The 15,285-nt window shown below is 40.9% G+C and overlaps 1 protein-coding gene across 3 annotated transcripts in view; it reads right to left on the bottom strand.

Moving 5' to 3' along the window:
• Positions 1-15,285, bottom strand: part of zfpm2 (zinc finger protein, FOG family member 2) — a 169,040-nt gene that overhangs the window by 102,729 nt on the left and 51,026 nt on the right. For all 3 annotated transcript variants that reach the window (XM_023330746.1, XM_023330747.1, XM_023330748.1), the window contains exon 3: positions 9,590-9,691. In XM_023330746.1, the coding sequence (XP_023186514.1) occupies positions 9,590-9,691 (102 nt within the window). The remainder of the gene's footprint in view (positions 1-9,589; positions 9,692-15,285) is intronic.

Raw genomic sequence — 15,285 nt, 5'->3', positions numbered from 1 at the left:
ATTTGCATCAAGGCGAAGCGGCACAGGAGTACAGTGATTTGTCTAATCTCTTTGTTGCATATTTCATCATTCATCACTGTGTGTGCGGTTCGGGGAGGGTGGGGGTGTTTTCTCCACACACAGGTGACGCAGGCAACGCGAGGCCTTCGTCGGCAATCTCTTAAGAAACAAAGCGTATTTAGAGAGGCGGCAAGTCGGTGTTTACATTCAGGCACTTTGATTGCAATTTAATTTTACATTACCCAGAGCCCAGAACTCGCCGAGGAGCCGGCTGATGGACTTTCATCATCTGTATCAGCAATCGCAGTGTCAGTCATGTTTTGTGAGACTTGTCAGAAGACTTTGAATAAACCTCTGGAGGAGCGAGATAAAAACCTTCCCTTTTCTGTGGAGGAATTGCAATGATGCACGTCCAAATTTCTTGATTACATGACGAAGGAGAGACGGAGTGTGTGTGTGTGTGTGTGTGGGGAGGGGGTGAGGTGGAGAGGGGGAGGTTGATAAAAAAATAAAAAATAAATAAAACCTTGAACGAAAAGCCTGCGCCGAAAGTTTTCGGTTTGCTGATATAACAGTCAAGTGTGTCTATAAGTCTACTTAAAACGCTTAGGTATCAGCGGAGACAGCTGCGACACCCTCTTCTTATGATTCTGTCGAGACAGTACACTATCAAACCTTTCATAGCGCTCCCAAGCTACATTTCCGGTGACAAAAGCTTTGCGAAAAGCCTCCTGAAGGATTCATCTATATCCTAATATTTCCAATCCAATTTAAGTGGAGCAGCCGGAGTGGTCTGAGCACGAGTTTACCAATCTTTGCTTTCCAAGACTCTGCGTGCTGAAGGCTTGAGGGGTTCAATCAATGGTGCTTTGATCTCGGCTGGAACCATAATTATTTAACATTGTTACAAGGATTTCTCTAATCCATCCTACCATTAAATCCCTTTTACACCCTCATCTTCTGCAGCCTAATCTGCATCTGGGTGCGCCGTTTGTCTCTCTGCTTCATTTCGGCTCGCCCCTCCCTCCCTGACGACACCCTGACTTTATAATGGACTCGGGTGATGAGTTGGAAAATTTCTCGTTCCCCGAGAGCAACTTGGCTGTTGAAATGTGTTCGCAGTAAAGTCTCGCCGCAAAAGTACCTGGAATTATTCACGCTCAGAACCAGTAAATGATGGAAGTCCAGGTTCAGACCAAGATCCAGGCTGAAGAGCAAAGTGAATCAGAACCACTGCTCTCATCTTTGGAGCAAGTTGTGTGAGAAGGACTCTGCTACATACCAGTCATTGATAATTACGGCACTTAAAGCAGAAGTCCTAGCTTAGGAAACAAGAGAACAACTCTGCGGATGTTTTGTCTTCCAACTCATAATATGTTATGAGCCGACTTATCAACAAGTCCTATAAAAACAGAGAAAATGCTAACGTTAGCTTAGCACCAAGTAAATACGTTTGAGAGCATTGCATTACTGTACGTCCTCTACATAGTAAGATGAAATATTGTTTTGCATCTCACTGTGTTCTCAATATTCTTTCACCATTTGTGTGGAATCAAGTCAAGTTTATTTGCAATAGCACAGTTCAGCAACAAGGCAGTTCAATGGGCTTTACACCATAAAAACATCATACAGTAACCAATTATTAAATGAGCAGTAAAAATACTTTGTCAAATCTCATCATCAAAATTATCAAGAATAATCATCATCAAATATGGTTCAAAAATATATTGATCAATGTTCCAGTTATTGGGAATCAAAGGCAACTGTAATCAGGTGGGGTTTTAGCTTCGATTTAAAGGACCTCAGTGTCTCGACTGCTCTGCAGTTTTTTGGAAGTTTGTTCCGGACTAGTGGAGCATGAAAACTGAATGCGGCTCCTGTATGTTTGGTTCTAGTTCTGAGGATGCAGAGCAGACCAGAACCAGAACCAGAAGACCTGAGTCAGAAAGTCCTTCAGAAATAAGTAATAGCGTGTCCAAGTGGACATGCATTTCTAAACCCAGCTCATCTGTGTTGGAGCAGCTAAGAGGCCAAAAACAAACAAACAAACAAAAAAACCCAAATCCAGTTTATATATAAATATTTTTTACTTTCAAAAAGGATTCTTTTTTTTTTATTTCAAATGAAATTTTTTTTAAATGCATAGTTTAAAATCTCCCAATAAATGTAGGCCAAATCAACACAGAAATATTCTTTTACACAGCTTCAGTAACTATTTTTACTTGATTTTTAGCTACTTTTAGCTACAGAGAATAAAGGAATTAGAAAAAAGCTCAAAATGACTTTCAGATATTTTTGGTTTAGGCAATTCACTGAAAGCAGACATTATTCCATGAGCATCGTGTGTATTTTGTCTCCGGGTATCTGTGAGTTTTACCTCAGTTGGGATGCTACAGTGTCTGGTTACACTTTAGGTCCAGTTTATTTCCTTCATTATCGCACATAGATGAGGACATGAAAGCCAATGAAGTTAAGATCACCAATAAAATGAGATTACTCATTAAACGTTATTGTCAAAATTAATTAAGCTTGCCATCAGCTTGCTCATCTCTAGATGTTCCTTTGACCTTTCCCCGATTTGTACTTTGAACACAAAGTTTCAGAACTCCTCCTCTAATCCTTCTGATGAACCGTGTGTAAAAAATTATGGGTCACAAAGAAGACATTTTAGAATAACACTTTGATTTTTGTTCTATTTTCTTTAGTTTACCTTAAGTTATTGACAATCGAAATAACTGCTAATTTTTAATCTGACAGGTGAACAGAGCGTTTGATCCCATCTGTTTATATTGATGATCATTTTGACCTCCCAACATAAAGGGCCCCTCTGTCCTGTTGCAAATATTTGCCTGTCTGTGTTTCGGCTCGATATAAATAGCAGCACGGGTGACCGCAAACATTTGTCGAGGCACCTGCCACAGTATCACGGCCATCTGGTCCTTGGTTTTATTCTAGCATGACATATGTGCATTAAACCTGAAATGGCCATTGTTTTATTTCTCTTTTTTTCATGTTTTTGTTCTTTGGAGTGTGGCAGAAGATGGATTGGCCACAAATCCCCCTTCTGGGTTGGCTGGAGTCAAAAAAATGAGACTTTTTTTCTTTTATATATGTGAGTGAAGCTGTGCTTTCAGCATGTGCATGTTTGATGTCTTGAAAGGGAAAGAAGGGAGGGGGTGTAAAATAAATGTCTAGGATGTGGGGTTTTTTTTCTTTTTAATTTTTATTGATGTGCAAGTATTTCAGTGTGTGTGTGTGAGTGTGATCTTTGGGTGAATCAGATGGGTCCTCCTTCGGATGACCCCTGCCTCGCCCTGGCAGGCGCCCAGCTGGCTGCAGAAACCTGGCCTTCAGTCCACCGATAGAAGAGATTTGAGTAAAAAGGTAATCATATTTCTTCTGCTGCCACTCTGGCCACACTTATTTCCTCCATCTGCCCCTCCTTCTGTGGTGGGTCACTCATTTGTGATTCAAAAAAAAAAAAAAAAATCACAAATGAGTGAAACAACACCATTTTCTTCTAAAGCTCTCCCTCTGCTGTGATAGTGAGTTTTTCAACCTGTAAGCCGTTTTGCATCCTTCCTGGTACAAAAGCTGTACTGCCAACCTAATATGATTTTTTTTTTTAAAGAGGGAAGAAACTGCTGGTTAAAATCAAAGCATCTAAAAGAACGTGATCCTGACTCTTAATGTCAGGTCAGGTCCGCTCCTTCGTTGGACGTCGGAGTCCAAACCATCGGTGTCTTTTACTGCATCCTCTCTGCCTTGTAAATGCCCGTGCCTTTCAAACTCCACGGCCTCAGTTTGGCACTGTGAGCTTTTAATGAAAATGTGCCTCCAGTAACCCCGACAGCATCAACAGGGTTGTATTTTCTTCTGACTTTAGAGTTATTTTCCTCGGCCAAAGAGCAGGTTTCACATCAGGTTGGGTAATGCTCTGCGGGACTTGATGTTTCCATGTGGGATGGCTGTGCCGGCTACCGTCACACAGAAGGTCTTAATGCCCTTAGATGAAATTAAATGCGAACGCAGTCAGACTTCTGTGTGAACGGTTTACGATCCCAAAGTGACCCTAAGAAGAACGTAGACGTCTCACGGCTGTGTACTGTTTACGCAAGTAATAATGGATCATTTTATAATATTGAATCATTTAAAAGTTCATTCAGCAATGGGAGCTTAATGAATACATATACAAATGGCTAACTTAGAACCAGCCATCCATGTATGGGTATTGCAAAATACCCAGAGAAAACTCACATATGCTCCAAAGTAAATATAATAATTGCTCTCAGACAGGCCTCAGGACCTTTATGGTGTAAGGCAGCTGGTCTAGCTGCTACACTGACCAGCAAAAGCAATAAAAAAACAAACCAACTTCTTACCATTTTATACAAAATTTTAATGGTGAAATTCATGAAAACTTTCTGGATCCCTAACAGACCCTGGGAGTTTCCTGATTTTCAGAAGAGGGTGTGGTTTACACAAGAAACCATTTAGATAAGACAGAGAACAAGTTCATTAGCACAGCTAGCTAACTAACGCACCCCACCCACAATTAGCCTCGAGGAGAGCAAGTGGGAGAAGCCGCGTCAGATCCCTATCGGCGCCCGTCTCTGAAAACGAACACAATGGCTCGACGCCCTATCTCGGGAATCAGCGGCTGATTGGGAAACATCCGTGACGAGGAGTGAACACAAGACAGAAGATCAGTGTGGAGACTCGCTTAAGGACATACTTGTAGCGGGAATGAGAGCGAAAGAGAGAGAGAGGGAACTCGCTGGGTGTTCCACATCAGAGACCCGGCTTTCTGAACAACACAGAGAGGAGCCGGCTATCAGATTAATAGTGACTCATTCAGCTCGCTCCTCCACCGTTCCACACAGAAAAGACAATCAGAGAACGCGAGGCAATCGTGGACAGCACTTGACATGACTTACTAAAGTAGAGATGAAATGCGGCGAACATATGCACGCGCACCCCCACACACACAAAAAAAGAGCGTTCAATTACAGGATGTAGATTGTAAAAGGCTTTTGTTGTTACTCAGCAAAAGGGAAAACGGGCATGGAGGTGCTTCAATAGAGTCACCAAAGCAGGTGGGCTTGTTCCGAGTCAGCCCACCTCATTAAAAGGCGCCGCTCGCTTTTAATGTGGCGGACATTAACACGGCCCATTCAGATGCACGCACGCGCGCTGTGATTAAAAATTATCTGTTGGTGATCCTAATCACAGCTGCTTAAACTTAAGCCAAAGAATAACAAAGAACTTCTGAATGCCGAAACTATCGGAACATTTACAAAGAGATTAAAGGGGAGACAGTCTCCAACTAAATAAATTTGCTTTTAATCACTTTGAACAGGAAGTCATGTCATTTCAAATGTCCCTATCTGATTGTCTGATTCTCCCCCCTTTATTCAAATTATAACATGCCCATCTGACTTTTCCCGGCACAATGGGAAAAATTAAAAAGGGAAATGACCTTTCGTGGCAGCAGTGATGAGAGAGTGAATGGCATTATTATGCGCCAAGATTAATTTCGGCCCACTTTGCGCCGGCCCATTGAGAAAACGCAGCAGGGGCGTGAAAGCCTCGGTGTACGTCGCTCATTAATCGGCCGGTACACAGTACAAATGTCAAGCAAACAAGTGGGAGATGTTGAACCGATAACCTAGCCACAAAAGTATTCACACCCCTTGAACTTTTCCACATTTTGCCACGCTACGCAAACGCCAGTGCATTTCATGGGGATCTTATGCTACAGATCTTATGCAGTTTGATAAAACAGAAGGAAAATGAGACATGACTTTTAAAGTTTGCGAATAAAAATCTGAAAAGTGCACAATTGTAATTAGTAGCGGAAATTCCCACATTTCACCTGTGAATAATTCTGTCTGGGGGTAGTGGGTTTGTCAGAGAACATTTCTGAACTGAAATTGTTGAAACAGTAACTAGTAGAGATGCACTTAAAGTTTTATCACAGTATTTTGTGGTACTATCGCGAGCAGCAGAGTGACGACAGGAACTCTTTACTTCTGTTCAGGTAAAACTGTATGGTTGTGACTGCATCAAAGTCCCACAAATACCGCTCTTTAAAACCATTTTTAGGGCACCAGTCACACAAGGAAGTATGATTTGTATCACAGTACAACAGTACATGCTTTTAATCAGATTTTCAACTTGATTAATATTTACCAATGCTCTCATTGAACGAAAAAGTGTAGAAAACAGTAAAAAAAAAAAAAAAAAGCGATTCCAACAATATGGAGAGTTTTGGAAAAAAAATTTAATCATAAATGGAAATTTATTGTGAAAACGACAAATTAAAACTCTTATCACATAAGAAATGTATCACAATAAATGATAAATGATATGATAACTACCTAACCCTACAATTAATTAGTAAGCTCTTCTTGTAGTTAGAAACAAACCCTGTAGGAAACACAGCAGCACTTAAGGAGGTCAAATGAGACCAAAATCAAACTTTACATCCTCCTTGCAACAACCAATACGATGCTGCACATCAGCCTGAACATACCATCCACATAGTGAAACATGGCGGTGGCTGCATCAGGCTATGTGGGTGTCTTTGGAATGTCTTTGGATTTGAGGCAGGGACATGTCTGAATAGCTGAAGTCAGTTCAGGAGTAGCGTTGACTCAGAGGGGCTAAACACAAACGCACGACACACACCTTTATGAAAACAATGTACCATTTCCCTCCCGGGAAACACAAATGTGTGCAATTTTGAGTTGGTCTAGCTTTTTGGTTAAGTCGATCTTACCCATCGATCTTATCTTCCTCAGCCACTGTCGTATTTTGCTCTGCTGAGAGAGGTTTGACTAACAGACTGCCAGGTCATGTCTGAACGTTTCCAGTTAACAAAAGTCACCCTATTGTTGCCAACTCAGAGGTTTTCTTGCTATATTTAGCACCATTTCAGACACACAAAAAAACAAACAACAAACAAAAAAACACTATCAGCCAAAATCCTCAGGATTGTTAAAGATCGCTGATCAGCGATGAGTCAGAAAACTGCACTTGGTGCACCCCTAGAACGAATGACTCATGCAGCCAGTTGTCATTTTTGTTCTTCACAGATTAGGACAGAGCATAGGATGTTTTTGACAACTTGGATCCAGACATGTTGTGCTTTTGAAAAACATAAAATATGCATCAACTCTCATGTCACCACCTCCAGAGTTTAACTTCCTTCACTAAAAACAAGAGACACTTTTTCTTCCATGAAATCCCAACTTTCCTCTCTCTCTCTCTCCCTGCCTGTCCAGCCTCGTGGCTCTGAGCCCCTAATTCTCATTCTAATGGCTAAGTGAACGAGGAAGCATAATTACAGCCAGTCATACATCCAGTCATGCTACATCCATCCTTCTCTTTCACAGCAGTATTTTTAAGCTCAGCATTTTCTCGCCCAAAAGCACTTTTTTTCTTCTTCTTCCCTCTTCCTGCCGCTTGTGATGCCTTCTTTTTGTCACGGCCCCCATAGTTCTGAGTTGACCCCCTCAGCCCTGTCTCCTGACTGATCACAGTGATGGTTTATTACTGTCGTCCCAGCGCTCTTATCTTTAGCCAGCAATGCTCATTTCCTTCCCCAGATTTAAATGCAAATGTGAAATTTAATGATAAATGCATTATCTGATAGGTGTGATAACACTGATTCACTGTCAGTATAAAATACACACCCCAGGGGGCTCTGAGCTAGCGAGCGAAACTTGCCCAAATCCACTCTTTTTTTCTTTTTTCTTTTTTTTTACAGCTCTCGCTTTTTCATCTCCCTCTTTCTCTCCTTTTTTTTTTTTTTTACAAACTCATGTACCTGGAATAAATTCTGGAGGTCATTTTATGCAGTAAAAGGAGTCATATTTTGTCTGTTCAGCAGTGTGTGTGCAGGCTTTGGCTGAACAGTGATTGCCGTGCAACAATCTAGCTCCCTCTATTATCCATCTCTCCCGCAAACATTTTGGAGAAAGTGCACCTAGGTTGGATGACATGATTCTTTTAAGTAGAGCAGTCACTAAAATGTGTCTTGTTTAAATCACCTAATATAGCTGAATAGTGTTGACTTCCAACTTATTTATTAATCTTTAGTTAATTTTAGCAGTATATGGTCTAAAGAGGTCTTTTGATATTAAAACATCAAAATATTTCACATCAAAGCTAAGTCTGCAAAGGATTTGGAAGCAATGTAAGAATCTAGCTAAGTGTTAGCCTCTAAAGCTGCTAAAGTTAGCATTTTAGAGCTTCCTACCTGTGCTTTTGGATTGCATTTCATCGTCTTTAGTAGCAACTTATTAATCTTTAGTTGACCTTAGCGAGATATGGTTTTAAGAGGTCTTTCAATATTAAAACATCAAAATATTTCATGCCAAAGCCAAGTCTGTCTCAAAGAGCATCATCTGTCAGCATGTGATTGTTTTAGTGTAATAATTGTAAGTTAATATTAAGAATCCTGTATATAAAGCTGAGAGACTTAAGCTGAACACACTATTAAGTCCATGTTTGAGTGTCTTCGTTTGACATAAGAAAGGGCTTTTCATGTTAACAGCCGGCTAAGACAGCTGTATTGTCTAGTTAGCTAACAACACACGGTCACAAAAACATTGTAGAAACACTTTTTAAACTATTTGTGTTGTGGAAATTTGAAAATTAAGCCAACAATTTGGAAACACTGTAAGAATCCAGCTAAATGTTAGCCTCTAAAGACGCCAAAGTTAGCAGCATCTTCTCTTGGAGCTTCCTCTCTGTGCTAAGCTAAAGGCGTGACTTAAAATGTTGTGGCATTTACCGACATGTCAAAAAAAAGTGTCAATAAATCTTTTTTTAAAAATTCCTAAATGTTGTCTTTGCTATAAATCTAGCAGAACTATACAGTCAGATCATCACAAAAATAAACTGCGATAAACGTCATCAAACGGGCTACATCATGACAACAGCTACACTGTACTGCAAAACAGTAGAAAATCATTTCATTCAGTGATATTTTAAACATTACCAGCATTTTATTGTTATGTTCAAACAATTGCTCTAACATGAGTGGTAACAATAGCATGTGGATTTGTAGCATTATCAATTAAGAGTTTATTGTTACTCTGTGAGAGAACATGAGACATTTTTAACCAAGATATGTCTTCCACAATAATGATTGATAAATGAGCCATCTTTGATTTCTAATCTGAAAAATTAGACAAGAATAAAAACCGACAAGTCAAATCTGGACTTTGCTGATTTATGAATCATTTTCTCGAAAGAAAATGTGGATTCTTACTCTGATCATAAATCTGGATTTACATTAGAAAACCTTATGATGACATCATTGTTGATGATGATGATATCAGTTGTGATAAATCAACATGTTCCTTGCTGCTCTCTTTATTGTCTGTGGTTCCAACATTCTCTGTGACCTTTAGCCTCCTGTAGGTTTCCATCTGCCATCAGGTGTAAAAGTATATTTCTGATTTAATGTGCAGTCCTACTTAAAAACCCACCCCGCCTTGTTCATTTACCCTAGCCACCATCAAAACATCTTTCCTTTAAACCATGCAGGGCAATAAAGTGGTAGAGATGCTGTTCTTACTTGGACCATCCCATTCTTCAGGCCCTGCAGCAGCGTTCCTGCTCTTCTCGCCTTGGCCCTCCATCTCCACATCTCCTGCTTCTCGGTTGCCATCCTCTTCTCCTGCAAAAGGTTAAAATAAGATAAAAAACACATAAGTCCCACAAATGACAAATGAGAGTGAACGTCTCCACAAATTTAATGTTCAGAGACCTAATTTAATTGAGTGCTTGCATTATGGACTGCTCTGCCCTTCCAGAGGGTACACTCTTATGGACTTTGGATCGTGTCCCAGCAAGAATCACTTGCTTTTATATCTCTTTCCTGCAACATTTGAGCCATTGTGTGTTTGTCGCGTATGTATAGCTTTGTACATGCGCGCTTGCGATGAGCTCACCGGGCCCAGCTGTGTACTTCTGTGTGAAAGGCCTTCCCATGAGGACTTGCGGGGACAGGAGGAAGCCCCGTGGAACAGGAAGGAAAGCAATGTGTGGGAGAGACGTGGCTATTTATTACCCTTTGATCTATTGTGGAGCGAGCTAGAATGTGTGTTATAGGATGTAGGGGGCTGATTTACAGTCTCGGGGCTCACACACACGCCCTGCTAAAGGATATTTGGGTATCTCTCTGCAGGATGTAAGTACCTAAAAGGCCGAGTTAAACACAGTCTGCGGCGGTAGCGCCGAACTGGAGGGCTTGTTGAGCGCTCGCTGATACACTTACTGTAAAAATAAAATCTATTTTTGCATGTCTACAGTAAGCACAGTTTGCGCTCAAAGTTTATGGGAACATAAATCAGCGCTTAGGAGGTGCCTCCAGTGTATAAATCCAATGTGGCTGACACAGCGGCTGCACAGTGTGTCTCCGAACTGCGAAACCTGCTTGGGGCGTGCGGCGGCGGCGGCTGATGGCTTGTAGTGGAACATTTTCCTTCACTTTTGTCACCAGATGTATTTCGCTCCTTTGATGTTTTAAACCCAATAATGAACGGCCAAGGACAGGCAGGCCAGGATAAAAACGATGGATTACTTTATGCATTCTCCACAGAAAAGGGACGTGGACAGTGCCATTTATTGGAACCCTTGATAAAGATGTTTCGAATGCCTTGAAATACAGTAATCTATTTGCAGTAGTGTAAAGTCCACTTAGTTTTGTCCTATATGTTTATCATAAGATGGAAATGTACAGAGGGCTCGATCTTTGACCATTCGTTTTTAGACGATCACTGTAGATCATCTACAGTCCTGGTTAGGAAGAACGCTTACTAAATGTCTGGTGAACTATTTCTGTGTTGATTTGGCCTTACAATTTCAAATTATTATCCTTCAGAAGGTTGTGGTGTTGTCTAGTAAACCTAAGGTCACTGGATTTACATTTATAGCCCTTTAGCTGTCAGGAGAACACCGGAACACCCATTGACTTGCATGCAAGTGCTTTTGGGTAACAGTGAAGGGTTAAAACCTCCTTGTAGTTTGTAGTTTGGACCTCATAATGCCATGAATACTCACAAAGTATTCAGATAAAACAAAGCCACAGTATTTCACATCCTCCATTATTTTTGACAGTGGGCATAAGGTCTATTCCACATGTCAATCCTAATTTACACCAAACCCTCCACAGCTGGCTGTCAAAAAAAGATCAATATGAATCTCATCTGACCAGAAAACACAGCTTCAGTTAAAAGTCTCAGCAGACTGAAAGGAAACTCAACATGTTTTCATTTATCATGGTTGAACAGAAAAAGCTTTTTCCTGCTGTGCCTCTCTAAAAACGATTAGTAACCACCTGAAACAAGCTAAGAGAAACAAGCCCCTGTGTCATGTGGTCATTTTTATACCTCAGGGGAACATCTGACCAGAAACCATGGATCACTAATTATAAGTTCATAGGTAGCTGATCAAATTAAGAAGAACAAATTCAGAAAATATCTCAGGTCCATTTAACAGTAGACCCCTGTCTACAAGCAGTTAGAGTTAAGAAAGATTGCAGATATTAGTTTCCGCGATAGTGCTACGACAGTTTCTACTGTACATGTTAAGCATATTAAGTGATATTTAGTGTCTGAATTATTAAAATCTGCAGTTCTAGGTATTTTCAGAGGGGGGTCTTCAGTTTTCATGAGCGGTTTTAGTCCCAAAACCCTGCGGATACACATTGTTACTGTATTTTGAAGGTATTTCTCAGGAGCGTTCCAATCGTTGTGCTAGTGGTGATTTTGGTTAGGACAATTATTTTCACGTGTGGGACTTTTTTTCAGTGAAGAATAGTACTGAAATATATATTTTTTTACAACTGCCAATATGTCACTTCAATAAAATGTAAATTTGTTTGAATGCTGTTTCCACATCTTTACCAGTGGTGTCCATAAACATGGCCAGATTGATGAAAATGTATACTCTTTTTCAACCTGAGAACCAGCTCGATATGCCGCAACCGTCGCTATATAAAAAGCTTATCGTTGGTTGTTTACTTTATGTTTGTGATTTCCAGCTTTGTGCTGTCACACTTCCTGTGCCACAGCCCACAGGACACTGTCCATCCTCAGTTTGGTTCATCTCCAGATCAAGCACTCACACTGTGCTTGTTTAGCTTTTTTTTCCCTCTGACATGGCTCACTTCAAAGAAGGCAGCAAACGTGGCCAAAAGGATGTCAGCTTTCTGCCTCACACTAAAATAGAAGATGCACGGGAAAAAAAAAAAAAAAGAAGAAAAAGTGATACTGAAGGGAAGCCTTCAGAAATGTCCTACTTACAGTCCATGAGGTCATTATGACCCAGTTTTGCTTATACAAGTGTCTGCCTGGGCTGGCAATTCTCCCTCCGCTCCTCCTTCCTCCCAGTGTATTAACGAGGAGCCCACTCAACTCAATTCCCCCCACTATTTATTGCTGGGCCCTGAGAACCTCTTTAGCATACCAGGCTCGTATTATGATGAGCATAACAAAGGCGTGTATCAACAGTTCCTTCCAATGGAGCGGAGTTTGCGGGGGAAAAAAAAAAAAGGAGCTGGCGAGATAACATTAAAGGCACTACCTTGATCTCAGGCGAACATGCTAAGCCCTGTAACGAAACGTATTGGAAGTGTTTAATTACAGCCCGGGAAATGAAGCTACAAGATGATTCCTTAATTAAGCAGTGATTAAGGATTTTCTGCCTTCTATCTAATGCAGTTTGCAGTGCATTTTAAACACAATCGCCCAGGCAACCTCACAGGGAACAATGTCACGAGGCTTTGATGAAGTTTCCGGGCCCAAATGTCGGTAGGAAAAAAAAAAAAAAAAAAGCAGAGAAGTGGAAGAAACGCTGCAGCAGCATTCCACTGTTTCGCAGCTGCAGCTTAACATTTTGAAAGATCCATCTGATATGAACCGACTGATTGAGGTGCTCCATTTCATTTGTGCTCTAAGTAATCGAGACTCAGCCTTGTTTCATAATTCGAAATGAAACCCTCTGCGGTGTTATCAAAGAAGACAGATTGTCAATGATCTTCCTCGACATTATCGACTGTAATTTACGTCCGGCTCGGGCCCCCTTTCGCAATTCCGATCGAATGGTCGCATTTAAGGATGAGTGGAGGAAGACTAAGGAGGGCAGGAGGGACGGGGGGGGCTGGAGAGAGGAGGTGAGGCGAGGCGAGTTAGAGCGGCCCGCTGCGTTCTGGGTTGGCGGGCATGGAAGAGGAGCCAGTGAGCTGTTAAAATCAGCCCTATCGCTGCTCCATCAAAGGACGGCTCTCCAGCCAAATCACAGCCGCACGCAGCGGGCCACGCATTCGGGTCAATAAGCTTATAGGCGATTTACACAAACAATTCCTCGAGCAAGGTAGCAACAAAGTCATATTGGCTTTTTCCTCTCCCTTTTAGCTTTGTCTCTGCTCAGAAAAGCCCTTGAAAAATGTCAATCTGTGGTGTGTGACTTTAAGGAGCTCAGAGCTCTCTAATCCCGACCACAGATTCTAAAGACCGGCCGCAACGTCAATGTATCACAATAAATTATTTTGGAAGCTAATGTCGTGGTGTGAGTTGTTGCTTCTTAAGAGAGAGATGTCATACTGCAGCAGGTTTGCAGAAAAGTGAAGTGATCCCCAGAACTATTCAAAAGGCTAACAGCTAATCAGATGAGGCCTCTGCGTTAGATGATTTTAGCGATTTAATTCAATACAAGCTAAAAATGTTAATGTCAGTGAGAAATATAGATATTTTAATTATATTAAATGTCTGCTCTTTCACGTGAGACAGTTGTTATGTTAGATTTTGTTTAGTAAGATAAACAATGTCCATGTAACTTCACTAAAGTTACTCAGGTTAAGGTTGACTGTGTTAGCGATCCGCTCCATCGTCTATGACTAGTCCTCTCTAATTATGTTTTTTCTTTATACTAGGAAATCAGATTGCAACAAAAATGATTGCTTAACTCGAAATTCTGACCACAAAAATCGAAGCATGCCTACCTAAACCAGATGGTTTAGCATCTACAATGGCTACCACACATTTAGAATGTGAAAGTGGCTAATACAAGACTTTGATTAGCTTCTAAGAGTTTTTATCTCATCAATTCAGTGGCACAAATACTGCTTTAAAATATATTTGTGAATATATTGGTGTTTCAATTTCAATTAACATTTGGGGTAAGTACCGAATTCTTGGCTTGTTTTGCTTATAATTTCCCAGCTCCAAGTGCTATCTTTTGAGGCAAATCGAACAAAGCACAAGTCCGTCAAGAGTGGATCACCTTTTGGACTTTTGTACAGGCATTCTGTCACCGCCTCCATCAATGCAATGTTACACAGGCAATATTTGGCTGAGAAAACAGCCACATACATTGGACAAATTTTGCAATGGGTTAGATGTTATTTCACGCAACAGGAACGCAGAAAACTGCAAGTAGTGCCAAGAACCAAGAAACGTGTTTCTACTGTGCATATGACAAAGAAACGTTACGTTAGCCTGACTTCCACAACCTGAGAAAACCAACTTTTACTTTTGTAACTAAACACTTTCAGGATGAAGGGATGAGGAGATGCCTGTGGGGTTGGAAAGAGCATGACGGACATTGAACGGATTGGGTTTATATTATACATATACGATTTCCAATGTTCAGTCATTCCTGCTACTTTCAGTTGTCCCTAACTATCCCTTCATGGTATGATCTCGGCAGGTTCATACGTGACAAACATTTAGCTGTGTCCCTTGTTCAACACACCCGAGTTAAGCAATCAGGTCATTAGTAGGACTCTGGACAACTTGACAGAGGAGAGAATTCATTCTACTGATTCAGGTGTGTTGGACCAGGAACACATCTAATAGTTTCAGAACCTAAATAACATTGGGTTCCCATGAATTTAAACAGTTTTGAAATATCTACAATCAACTGATACCAGCTAACATTTCTACATATGTCATTTTTCTATCATTGAGATAGGATTAGGGATGTATCGATAAATCGTCTGTTGGGCGTGCCGTGGTGGCGTAGGGGATAGCGCGACCCCCTCTCCTTCCCCCTTTTCTGTCAGCCTACTTTCATATAAGGGGCACTAGAGCCCACAGAAAGACCTCCTGGAGGGGTAAAAAAAAAAAAAAAAATTTAAATAATAAATTGTCCCCGATTTCATGAATTTTCAGAGATCGGCCGATACTTGCATGTGAAGCCGATCATATCCGCCAATCTCATAGCCACCCCACTGTTACCAACTCAGTGACTTTCTTGCTATATTTAGCA

This window comes from Xiphophorus maculatus, chromosome 3 (genome assembly GCF_002775205.1).
Source record: "Xiphophorus maculatus strain JP 163 A chromosome 3, X_maculatus-5.0-male, whole genome shotgun sequence".
NCBI lineage: Eukaryota > Metazoa > Chordata > Actinopteri > Cyprinodontiformes > Poeciliidae > Xiphophorus > Xiphophorus maculatus.
Note: the sequence above shows the minus strand (reverse complement) of the source record. Positions and strands in the feature narration are given on the sequence as shown.